This window comes from Acinonyx jubatus, chromosome D3 (genome assembly GCF_027475565.1).
Source record: "Acinonyx jubatus isolate Ajub_Pintada_27869175 chromosome D3, VMU_Ajub_asm_v1.0, whole genome shotgun sequence".
Taxonomy (NCBI): Eukaryota; Metazoa; Chordata; class Mammalia; order Carnivora; family Felidae; genus Acinonyx; species Acinonyx jubatus.
In genome coordinates this window covers 10,589,471-10,601,610 of record NC_069392.1, presented here as the reverse complement: position 1 = coordinate 10,601,610, position 12,140 = coordinate 10,589,471, and the positions used below count along the sequence as shown (strand labels likewise).

Below are 12,140 nucleotides of genomic sequence, written 5' to 3'. Positions count from 1 at the left end.
CTTTGCTATTTATTTTTATAGTTCTCCCATCTGTTCTTTGTTCTCTTTTTCTGCCTTCTTTTGGATCACTGAGTATTTATTATGATTCTGTTTTATCTCCTTTGTTGGCTTAGCTGCAAGACTTTCTTTTGTCACTCAGAGGTCACTATAGGGTTTAGAGTAGACATTTTTAATTTACCGCAATCTACTTTCAGGTGATCGTGTGCCACTCCATGTACAGTACGCGAACCTTTAACAGGACACTTCCCTTTCTCCCCTCCCAACCTTCAGGCTTCTGGAAGCGCAGGGACTTCCAGTTCACAAACTTACTCTGGATCCAGCTTCCTCTCCATCGCTAGGACGTGTAAATAGGACAATCTTTCTGGAAGGAACTGCACCAATGAGGCCATCTAAGTAATGAGTGACCACTATTGCAGGCTCCGTGCTCCATGCTGATGTAATTTGCACAATCCCAATCTCATCATCATAAATTCTACAACCTGAGGAGGTGAAGCAACTCACCCAAGGTCACACAGCTCTAAGGGGCCGAGTCAGGATTTGACCCGGGGTAGCCTGGCTGCAAAGCAGGTGCATTTAACCACTGTGCTATACTACCACCTTCTAAGAAACAGGAGTCTGGGAGGAAGGACAGCTGCCAATGGGTTTTGAACTAGTGACAGCATGCATTTGTTGAGGCTTACTGCATGCCAGAACCTATGCCGTGGCAGGTTTTATTCTCCAAATATAGCCACAGAACGATCTTTCATCCTGCGTGCCCTTCCAGAACCTTTGCCTCTTCCCCAGATGGGCGGCGCCCCTGTGTCTGTCCTGAAACCAGGTGAGCCTCTGTGACTGCCTTGACCAGTGTACGATGGAGGACAGAGTGCTGGTGACTTCTGAGGCCAGGTCACAAAAAAGCTTCCGCCTTTTTCTACTGGGACCCTTGCTCCTGGAACCCAAACACCACGTTGTGTGGAAGCCCATGCAGCTGGTGGAGAGGCCCGTGGAGGAGAAGCAAGGCCCCCTGTCCCCAGCCCAGCTGAGCCCCCTCCCCCCCCCCCCCCCCCCCAGCCAACAGCCTGCACCACCTGGCCAGTCAGGTGAATGAGCCACCTCAAAACCAGATCCCCGAGCCCCGGACAAGTGCCCAAAGTGACACTGCGTGGCTCAGACATAAGCCCCTCCATCGGGCCCTGCCCAAGCTGCAGACTGCTGCACAGAAGATCTTAAGAGAATATCTGCTCTTAAGGCACTAGGTTCCAGCGACAGATAATCGACACATGTCTGAGTACTTTATGCCAACTGAGCTATTTAACTCTCACAACCATCCTACGAAGGAGGTACTACTGTTCTACTCCAGACTTGAGGAAACTAAGGTGCAGCAAGGCTCGGTACCTTCCTGAGGTCAAGCAGCGGGTGGCGGGCAGGGCTGGGATACCAAGCTAGGTGACTAGCTCCTAATCGGTACCCTCCCAGCCGCTCGAGGATGAAAACTGCAGCAGCAGGTTCCCTCACGAGATGGAGGTACAAGCAGGAGGTGGGACATCTGGCTGCAGCGTGCACTTGGCCATTCTGGTCCTTCTACCCAATGCCGACATTCCCCGCCTCCGATCCCAGTGTCTATTTCCGAAAGAGCTAAGCCCGAGGCGGAGACGCAAGGAGGTCAAACCGCCTTCCCGGATGCGCTCACGTGCCTCCCACGTAGAAGCCGCGGGCAGGCCACTGCGTGGTGCTGGGATCTCGCGTGCCTGTCGTCCACGACCTTCACGTGCCACGGCAGGAGCCTGTGCCCGCGACACGGCAGTCCTAGGTGAAACGAGTGACGGGGCCGGCGCGGGGTGGGCGGCGACGAGCTCGCACAGATGGCAGCGGACATCAGCGCCATTCCCCCAGCCGGTGCAAGACTCTGGCATCTGCGAGAATCCCCGCCTCGGAGGCCCCCTGTGCGAGCCTCCCCAGCCCTTCCTCTCTCTCGGGGGTCTCAGCAGATGGGTCCAGCTTCCTGCGCCCAGCCGGGAGCTCCCTTAGCCCATTTCTGGTGGGGGAAGGCGCCTGGCCTGCCTCAGTCTCTCCCCTTTGGCCCTCACACTTACACTGCACACCGCTGTGACCAGTCCGCGTTTGGAAACTGCCACAGCGTCCCCCAGCGCAGGCACCTCACTCACACCCACGCCGGCGGGTTTTGCCTGGGAGCGGGTGCCCTGCAGCATCCCGAAGCATCCTGCCTTGGCTGCCATTTTCCCCTCGATGCTGCAAACAGCCCCCCTCCGGTCTCTGAAATCCACAGGGACTGCTGGTAAGACATGCGCTCCTCAGCCACAGATCCCACTGGGCTGGCCGGTGTGTGACAGGAGACATGGCACAGGGCTGCAAAGGGCAGAATAAAGACCGGGGAGGGGAGGCCACAGGGAGGGCCTTTCTGCCAAACAGGGTTGCCCAATGACGCCCTGGGCAGGGGGGTCTTTAACTGTCACGCTTGATTTGCTAAAGTAAGTTAATAAATGCTAGGCTCTATGCTGGGTACATCGCTGTTATTTTATCCCAAATAGGATCTGTAACTTGGAAATAGTTTAGTAAAAAAAAAAAAAAAAATGGTTTTTTGAGAGAGAGAGAGCGAGCGAGCGAGCACGTGCGTGCGTGTACTGGCGCGCCAGTGGGGAGGGGCAGAGAGAGAGAGAACCCCAGGCAGGCTCTGGGGTGCCAGCGTAGAGCCCGACTCAGGGCTCGACTCCCACGAACTGTGACATTGTGACCTGAGTCGAAACCAAGAGTCGGATGCCCAACCAACTGAGGGCCCCCTTGAGTAAAATTATTTTAAATCAAACAACTGCGTGGTTCATCCACCCGTCTGTTTGATGGGCGTCGCCAGGGGCGGAGGACGGTGCTGGGCGCTGGGCGCTGGGCCCTGGGCAGGGACTGGAGGTACCTGGATGGCCCTGGAGGCAGCAAGTGCCCCATCACCACGGGGCCTCGACAAGAGCTTCCACAGCCATCCCACCCCAAACGTGGGGATGTTTCAACAGAAAGGAGGTTCCTCCGGCGAGTGGCGATTTGGACTAGCTCCCCTCGCGATTCCCAGCATCTATGTATTCACAGGTACATAGACACTCCGAGGGGACAGGCAGATAGGGGCAGGTGGCCTTAAAAACAACTCAAGTTCATGAGCTTCCCATGAGGCAGAGCCCAGACGCCTGGACCTGGCTGGTTACCAACAGCCTTCCACAAATACCGCCTGGCTGCACGGATGGGGTCACAGCGTCTTTTAGCACCCAGATTCCTGCCCCTCCCCTGATGAACCGCAGCCCCACGGACCTACATAGCCCAGGGCTCAGCAACTCCGTTTCTGCCCAAATAACAAACTTAGGCACGTCCAGAGCGGATTCCCTGTGCCAGGCGCCCTTCTGAACACCTCACATACATATTAACTTCATCCTCACGACCTGCCATTACTGTCCCCATTTTACGGACAAGGCAACGAACGGAAGTGAGTTTGAGGAGGATTGCTGTGGGGTTTCCCAGCACAGATTTTTGGATACTTCCTGTTGCTAATCTCAGAAAGAATGACTGTCAGGTCTGGAATGGATGGCAGAGACCACTTAATTCAATGCCCACCTTTCAGAGGTGGGCAACTGGGGAGCCAGGGACGGGGTGGGAGAGCCAAGTCGAGCACTTGGGCTTCCCGGCTCATCTAGAGCCTTCCTCAACACAAACGCTGATCACTCATCCTTCACCAGAGACATGTGGCGGGTGGCTCCGTGCCCACTGGGCACACGGCTGTGAGACCCATCAAAGAGAAGCGCTGGGCCTTGCACAGACCGCCATTCCCGTGGGCCGGAGCTCTTAGGATGCCCGGGGGGGCCGGGAGTGACTGACGGACAGGCAGAGCTCTGGTCTTGGTAGGGGGTGACAGGAGAATATTTTCCTGGACCTAACGTGCTGAACGGAGCAGCCACACCCATACGAATCCCAGGGCAGGAGGCTCCTGGAGAGTCAGGAGGTTCACCCCTCATACGCCCTTCATTCATCCTGCTGAATGACCCCCAGACACTGGCTGTGCCTGGACCATGAGATCCCACAGCTTACCCCCTGCCACCCCCTGCCATGGCCCGAACCACCTCTTTCCCGGGGAAGCACAACCCCTTCTGCTGACTGGGCTCCCTACTTCCCACCCTGCCCCTGTCTAGTCTCTACACCGAAGAAGTCCTCTGTGTGTGTGTGTGTGTGTGTGTGTGTGTGTATTTTAAGTAAACTTTATAGTTCAGTATAACAATAATCTTTTAAAAACTTAAACCAGATGGTATCCCTTCTCTGCCCCAAATAGACCACAGCAGCCAGCTCCCGAGAAAACGCTGAAGTTCTTCCCTGGATTAAAACGGCCTATGAGGCCATGGGTGGCTCAGTTAGTTAAGCCTCTGACCCTGGATTTTGGCTCAAGTCACGATCTCATGGTTTGTGAGTTCGAACCCTGAGGTGGGCCCTGTGCTGACAGTGCGGAGCCTGCTTGGGATTCTCTCTCCCTCTCTGCCCCTTGCTCACGCTTCTCTCTCTCAAAAAATAAACTTATAAATAAATGAAGGAAAGTGGCCTACGAGACCAAGCTCTCTCACCCCACCCACCCTCTCGCTCCTAAGGACCTTTGCACTTCCTGTTTCCTCTGTCCTCCCTGGGCTTCTCGCATCTTTGGAAGTCACATCACTGGCACCCCCTGTCCTCATGCTGCTCTGGGCTTCCTCCTGGGGCTGCATCGCCACCCGGCAGGGCATTTATTTACTTGTTGGCCTGTTTAGTGCCTGTTTCCCTGCCTGGAATGGCAGCTCCACGAAGACAGGGACTTTTGTCTTGTGGTGTCCCCAGAACCCAGGACAGTGCTGGGCATGATGTATGAGTGCTCAACAAACATATCCGAAGCGAAGTGAAATGATGCTTTTCCTTGAAGACTCCAGGAAGCAGGGTCCCAGGCCAGTGGCTGGAGGGCAGGGCCCAGGAGGAATGCACAGAGTAGGCTCCCTCAGGAGGGCAGTGGGGGTGCCTGAGGGTATTAAGGGGCACCAACCTGATCTCTCGTGTTTTCTAAAAATCATTCTTTTAAGACTTTGCTGGAGAGTCACTATTTTGTATGAGTAATTCAGGGCAGAACCTTAGAAAGAAAGGGAAAAATGGGACTAGCAGAGCCAAGAAAGAAGTCTCCCCTCCAGGGCGGACTTTGTTCTAACCATTCAACCTGGTGCTTGCGCAACACAGAGAACTTGGCTTGCTTACTAGGTCCCCAAAGGCAAAGCCCCACAGCTTGTTTGTGGCGCTTATACTCGGGGAGGGCTGAAAGGCCCTCGGGGCTGCAGGGCTTTTCAAGAAAGCCATGGGGGATTTCACGGAGCCCCCTTCACACCTGGCTCCAAGTGCTGGGCAGCACATTTAGAGATTATATTAGAGATTACAGAAAGGGCGCAAATGGAAGGCAGGGAGCCTCTGGCTTCTCCTGTTCAGTTTATAAGCAGCCCTCACGCAGAGGGGGCGGCCCTGAGGCCAAGTCCAGAGGGATTTTCAGTGCACCGCACAGCAAATGAGGGCGGGGGGCGGGGGCGGGGTGCTGGGGCACCACGTGGGTCCTAATTCCCTGCCTCCAAATGCTGCTTCCCACTTCCTAGGTTGCAAAAGTGGCCACACAGGGGCGATGGAAATGCTCCAAATCCCAAGTGCTTTATTGCTGCAGCATAAGGCATGCTCAAAGACTCAGCAGCTTCCGAGAGCGGCAGGACAATTATCGTCCATAAAGGAGAAGAAGGCAGGGGTGCAGGGGGCAGGTGAGCAGCGACAGAGTCGAGGCAGCCAAGCCCGGGGACACAGACTGTGGGCCTATAGTTCCAACAGTGGGGTATCTGGGGGCACAAGGCCCTGCTTGCTGGGGAACAGACACCCCAGTGGGCTTCCTTAGGAAACCGGGAACTGAGAGGTGGTGCAAGGACTCCTAGTTGCCCTGACTGGTCACCGGGGCACGAAGTGCCAGGGATAACGTGTTCCCACGTCCTGGTTAAAGCCTACACATCGTGCCCACTGGGTCTGCCGCGGATCGCCTGCCTGGGGAGCCTCAGGCCCCAGTGGCTGTAAGCAGCCAGCTTCCCTGGCCACCTACTCCTGCCCACCCAGGCCGAATCTGCCCCCACGCCTCCAGGTGAATGGCTGGTGCTCCCGTGAGTGCCCTCTGCACGAGGAGAGTCCTGGATAACAAAGCAGTCAGGGGGCCTCTCACCACAACACCCCAGGTCCAGCCCAGTCCCGGGGGCCGGGATGGCCTCTCACACGGAGGATTATTAGAGACCTCACGAGAATCAACACGTGAGACCTCAATCTTGGGCACTGGCCTCACCCGGAGCACGGTGGGCTCTTCCAGGGGAGCTGGAAAGGCAAGGTCAAGGCATACCGCAAGGGCCCAGCTGGTGGAGACGAGATGACCTCACCACGGGGCTGTCGGGAATCTGGCGCTCTACCACCACCTCCAGGAAGGCGGTGGCTGGCCCTCGCCTCTGCATGTCTGCTTTCCTGGGAGGCGGCTGGGCTGGAAGCGGGAGGGAAGGAGAAAGACACCCAGCAGGTGCAGGAGGATGGGAGGAGCCTCCACTCTGCCCAGGCCCTCCCAGCAAGCCAGCTTCTCCGTTGGCCCCCAGGAGGTTTTTAGAAGGGCCGGAGGAAGCTGGCCAGGAACATTCTTGGCAAAACCAAGAAGGTCCCATTCTGTGCCTCCGGGGAAAGTTCCCCGAAGGGAAACATTTCGTCCCACACTTCTGCTGCCCTGGGCAGAGAGCTCTCATGCGGAAACCAGGCGGGCGGGCGGCAGCCTCTTCAGGCCAGCAGACCTCAGCCACGGAAGATTTATGCAACACCTGACCCTTAACTACCCTCCCTGAACCTTGGCAATCAGCCCCAGGGAGGTGAACAGAAAATCACTGGCAGGAGGAGGGGAAGGAGCTGAAAGAAAAGGCCCAACGGGCAGGCACTAGGATACGAAACACCAGTAACAAAAAACTGACTCCAAGTAGGAGAGAAGTTCCCCATACAGAGGACAGGCCGACAAGCGAGGATATGACCTGTTTGCACAGATGGTAACGCTTCCTCCACGCTGATGTAACAGGGCCCAGACGCTCCCTGCAAAACAGCTGGCTGCTTTGCACGCAGCCTCTGAAATGACCCTGCGGGGAATCCAAGGTTTCCGTTCGCTGGAGCACAGCGTGCGGCAGCATCCTGGTGGTGCCGGGTAAATAGAAACAGTTTCCATATGCCGCCATAAAGCTGCACCAGGGAGGAGACGGAAGGAGCCCGCAGGAGGGGAGGGCTTCTATGTCCCAACCCCCACCCAGCAAGGGCAGGGTCGGCACAGGCGGGGTAAAGCCACTGCGACCTTCCTCTGGGGCCTAGACAAAGAGGTCGCCTCTGAGCTCCTGGACGGGAGAGGATGCCAGGCCGTGACCGCTTCCAGGCAGGTTTACACGGGGGAGGGACTCCAGCCCCATTCAATCCTTGCTCCTGTCCCCCCTCCTCTTACATGTCCACAACCTCGCCCATTCTCAAACACACACACCGTCCGCATCCTCTTCGAGATAAAACACCCAGGTTCACTCCCGACGGTGCCCCTCCCCTCCCCCGGTTCACCATCGGAGTCCCCGGAGCCTCAGTTTCTTCAGCCATTAGCTGGGACTGCGGCCAACCGAGCTCCGGGCATCACAGAGACAAATGTGAATACCCACAGAGCACCCGGAGCCCTCCGGAAACCGGTGCCCGCCAGAATGAACAACGAGCAATCGCCCGACCGTTCGCCAGTTGTCGCTGAGAGCCCCACTCCATGGGAAAAAGCTCGAAGAGAAGAGGAAAATAAACCAGAGTGACACTGATGAGTTTTCCGGGCGTAGCGCTGCCACCCGGCTTCTGCGCTGGCTGGCTCTTCAAAGCCCCCCAGATAAAAATCGAGCAAAAGGCCCGATGCTGCAAGAAAGCAGAGTGCACATCTCCTTTGCTCAGGCCTTCCCTTTCTGCTGACTGGCTGCAAGATGGCGAGGGAGGCAGACCCATGTTGCAGCGCACGCTAGTCGGGACTGCAAACCCGGGCAGGGCCCCGGGCAGATAGACCGACTCCAGAAAGGCAAGAGCTGGCACAGAGCCAGCCTAGCTGAATCACTGGCCTCAAGCCCGAAACCCATCCTGCCAAAGGCTCAGGCCAGAGGAGGAAAGGGAAAACAAAAGGCTCAACTAGGCCAGTACTATGGGTCATGCACTGTTCTAGAAGGAGAGACCCTGGTTTGGAAGAGGCCAGGGTAATGCCCTGTGCTACCTCTAACTTTGTTTCCGGCCAGCTGACGGGGACCTACGGGATTCCCTGTAATACATGAGCTCAGCACAGAAGGGCCTTGAACTCGCAGGGGAAATGGCTAGAGGGTTGAGAGCAGCGGCTGGGAAACTGAGTGCCTCTTAATACTTTAGGGTAGTGATCACCGCCCCAGGTGCCCACCCTCAACTGGCTACACAGGGCCCCTGGCATCCTGAGGTTGCAAACACGACCTTGACCGCAACTCTCCAGGCTTCATACGTCATGTCGTGATTTGGGGGAGAACGAGGGAGGGTGAAACCTTAAAAGGCTGACCTTCTTGATACAAACAACTATGGTTTAATTGAAGGACACATTTATGCAGCACCTACTGTATACCAGGCATGGTGCCAGGCGTTGGATTCGAAAAAGTCAAACCCTGTACTTTGTCCTCATGAGGCCCACAATCAGGAGGCAAAAGAAGGAAAGTGATCCTGTGCAATAAAGCCATTTCTTACTTACAACAGCCTAGAAAAGGATGTCACAGCTACCTTCCACGGGGGCTAGTGGGCAGAGGCGGGGGCAGGGGGATTCAGGGGTGATGTCTGGGCCACTTCTGAAGGATGAAGGATGAAGGAGGTTCACAAGGTGGATGGGGGTGTGGTGAGGGGAACACTCCAGAAACAGGAAAGGTCATGCATAAAGCTCAGAGAAGCAAACAGCAGGGCGTGTCTGGGAGACCACAGAGGGTTCAGGGATCCTGAGGCTGACACAGGCAGAGACAAGGCAGGAGCCGCGGGAGGGCTGTCCGCCACATTAGGGAGACCGGACCCAAGTCCCCGGGTTCCAAAGGGAAGCACTCTGACCAGGTGCACCAACCAGAAGTCCGCGGGGAAGCAGTTGTCTTGGGCAGCATCATAACCCCATCTACAAACCAGTGCACGGCGAAACTGCAAGTTCGCTCTCCCAGGGGAGCACAGTGAGCGCACCTGTGTAGGGCAGGTGCCTGGCCAGGAGGCACCAAGCTCACTTCCACCGTCGAAGGCTCCTCACCACCCTGGTCTCGCGACTCCTGCACATCCCCCGCCACCCCTCCTGCCAAGGCAGAGAGAGAACTGTGGCTGCCGGACGCCCGCAGGTCATCTCTTGGGGAGGCAGGATGGCATTTCTCCTTCCTCCGTCCGTGAACTTCAAGACTTGGCTTGCAATTCTACTCCCTGCCCCTGTGTCACTGGCTTCATTGAAACGAAGGGCTTTCGCCGGAACAGATCACTCACCGAAAAGTACTTACTGAGCACCTACCATGCACAAAGTGCTTCAGGTGCCTTGAAAAGAAATGTTGTAAGGTCTGTGCACACGTCAAAGGCCCCTCGCTTCACACACACACACACACACAGTCTGCAAGCCCCACTGTTTACCCAACGAGGAGTGCAGCACCTGTGCGAACATCTGTCCTGCATTCACTCAGAAGCATCAGAAATGCTAATTGTGAACTGCACAGGGACAGGGAAGGAGCTGTGGAAGAACAAATGGGGATGAGAGGCATTTTTCACTGCACGCTGGCACCCCCGGAGCCCCTGCAAGAGGCCAACAGACAAGTGGCACGCGGGGGACGAGTCTGGCTGTGAGACCCACTCTCCGCATCAGCTGACGGTCCGCTCAGCACAGATCAGAGGTCTGCACCAGCCCCTGCCCGGGAGCACCCAGGGGGCTGGCTGGACCCGGCCTGCACAAACCCTGGCCTCACCCCAGCATCTGGATCATCTGTGGCTGCCGGCGGTTCTGCTCAGAAGAGTGAGGCGGCCGGAGGCACAGGCCCGTTGGGGAGGTGACAGCGGTTGGAAGGCGACAGCCTGCAGAGAGCTTGAGCCCTGAGGCGTGCCACTGTCCAGGGGCCCGGGCTTGTCTGGCTACTGCTGCTCCCAGAGGACTGTGAGAGCCTGCACTGTCCGTGGGCAGCCCCTGTGCTCAGCCTCTGCTTCCTGTTTTCCTCAGTCTCCCTTCCTGCCACGTGGGGAAGCAGCCAAAAAGAAGCATCACAGACAAACATACAATGGCGGGGCACGTGCATGGCACAGTCAGTCAAGCGCCCGGCTCTTGGTTTTGGCTCAGGTCACGATCTCACTGTTCACGAGTTTGAGCCCCATGTCGGGCTCTGCACCGACAGCGCGAAGCCTGCTTGGGATCTCTCTCCCTCTCTCTCTCTCTCTCTCTCTCTCTGCCCCTCCCCTGCTCATGTCCTCCCTCTCTTTCACTCTCTCTCTCAAAATAAATAAAGAAACTTTAAAAGTATATATTAGAAAAAGGAAGAAACATACAAGGGCAACCAAGAAGCCAAGCTAACAAGTAGCAAGAGACAGAGCTGCTTGAATTAAATTATCCCTGCAGCGCGCCCAGGATGGTGGTCAAGGGAGTAAACGTATTATTCCCCCGTTTACCATGGGTACCATGGGTAAGAAAGTGCAAACAAACCAGCTACCGTTCCTTAAGAGGAAGGCAGAGATTTTAATAAGAGAAGACCACGTTCAAGCTCTCAGTCCAGAGTCCTTCAGCTGCCTACTCATGGCTCAGGAAGGGGCAACATGGCTACTGTGTTGAAACTGAAACCCTGATACTTTATTATGACTTAGGGCTTCCACTCACCGAGTTGGTCCTAGGAGATGTCGTGTGGAATTTCCCACTTAATCTTTACGTCCACCCTGAATGCAGTTATTCTTATCCCCCCTTCTACAGGAGGAGAAGAAAGTGAGGGAGAAAGTGGAAGTTCCTCATCGGAGTCTCCAAGGCCACCAGCAGGTGATGCCGGAATTTCAACCCCATCCTTTGCTGTAGACTGAGACGCTCTGAAGAAACAGTAGACGGGACATGTGCCAGCAGATAAGATCGCCCACCCAACACACACACATTTCTAGCGACCTGCGAGTTCTCCAGGCCACCCCCGTCTCCAGACTGGTGAGTCTCCGTGTACCTTGGGCCAGTGTTTGATCTCTAAACCGAAACGGCACAAAATAACCTACAATAACACCAAACGGGGCAACTGGCCTGGAGGCGGAGTGGACTTTGGTACCGATCGGATCTGAGCCCTGTCGAGGCGACCAGACTGGCCCCGGGGTGCACCATAAAAGCTGTGATTGCAGACGACAAGGCAAGCCAGCCAAGTGCGAACAGCCGAGACCGCAAGAAGAGGGCACCCTCGAGAGTCACAGAGAGAAGACATCACGCTTGTCGACGACCACCCACAAGTGAAAGCCAACACATCCGGCTGCTTGGAGGGGCTCCAAGCCATTAGCCTGCACTGAGCACAACCACTCTGCCCAAGCTGATTTTCAGCAAGAGCTAAAGGAATGAAAAAAAAAATCTTTTTTTAAATAAAAACCCGATCTAACAAAAAGAGAGATTAGCAAGAGAAAAAGGCAGCCTTTTCCTCTTGCTAAAGGTGGGGTGGTGGGGCGAGGTGTGGGAAGATGGGAGCTGAGCACCCGGGGCCTCCGTGACAATTATGGGACGTGTGGGCTCCTGGAGAACTGGGAAGGTGTTAAGAAACAGAGACCTGGGGCGTCTGGGTGGCTTGGTCGGTTAAGCGTCTGACTTCAGCTCAGGTCACGATTTCGCGGTCCGTGAGTTCGAGCCCCGCATCAGGCTCTGTGCTGACTGCTCAGAGCCTGGAGCCTGCTTCAGATTCTGTGTCTCCGTCTCTCTCTGCCCCTCCCCTATTCATGCTCTATCTCTGTCTCAAAAATAAATAAATGTTAAAAAAATTTTTTTAAAAAGCAGAGACCTAACCGTCCAAAAAGCTGGCTATTCCCAGGGGCGGCGGGGGTGGGGCCCTGCCTAGACTATTTCTGGCCTGTCACATGTGTTTGCGTCT

General features: G+C 56.0%; 1 protein-coding gene across 6 annotated transcripts in view; it reads right to left on the bottom strand.

Moving 5' to 3' along the window:
* TPCN1 (two pore segment channel 1) overlaps positions 1-12,140 on the bottom strand; it is a 62,230-nt gene that overhangs the window by 33,519 nt on the left and 16,571 nt on the right. Inside the window, exon 1 of one of the 6 annotated variants that reach the window (XM_053205853.1) lies at positions 10,916-11,801. The exons of 3 other annotated variants lie outside the window; for them this stretch is intronic. Coding sequence is in view for 2 of the 3 variants with exons in the window: in XM_027044171.2 (XP_026899972.1) it covers positions 6,398-6,785 (388 nt within the window). In the remaining variant the exon portion in view is untranslated. Of the gene's footprint in view, positions 1-6,397; positions 10,893-10,915; positions 11,802-12,140 lie in introns of those variants that run through there. 2 more of the 6 variants (XM_027044171.2, XM_027044167.2) reach the window with 2 other exon arrangements.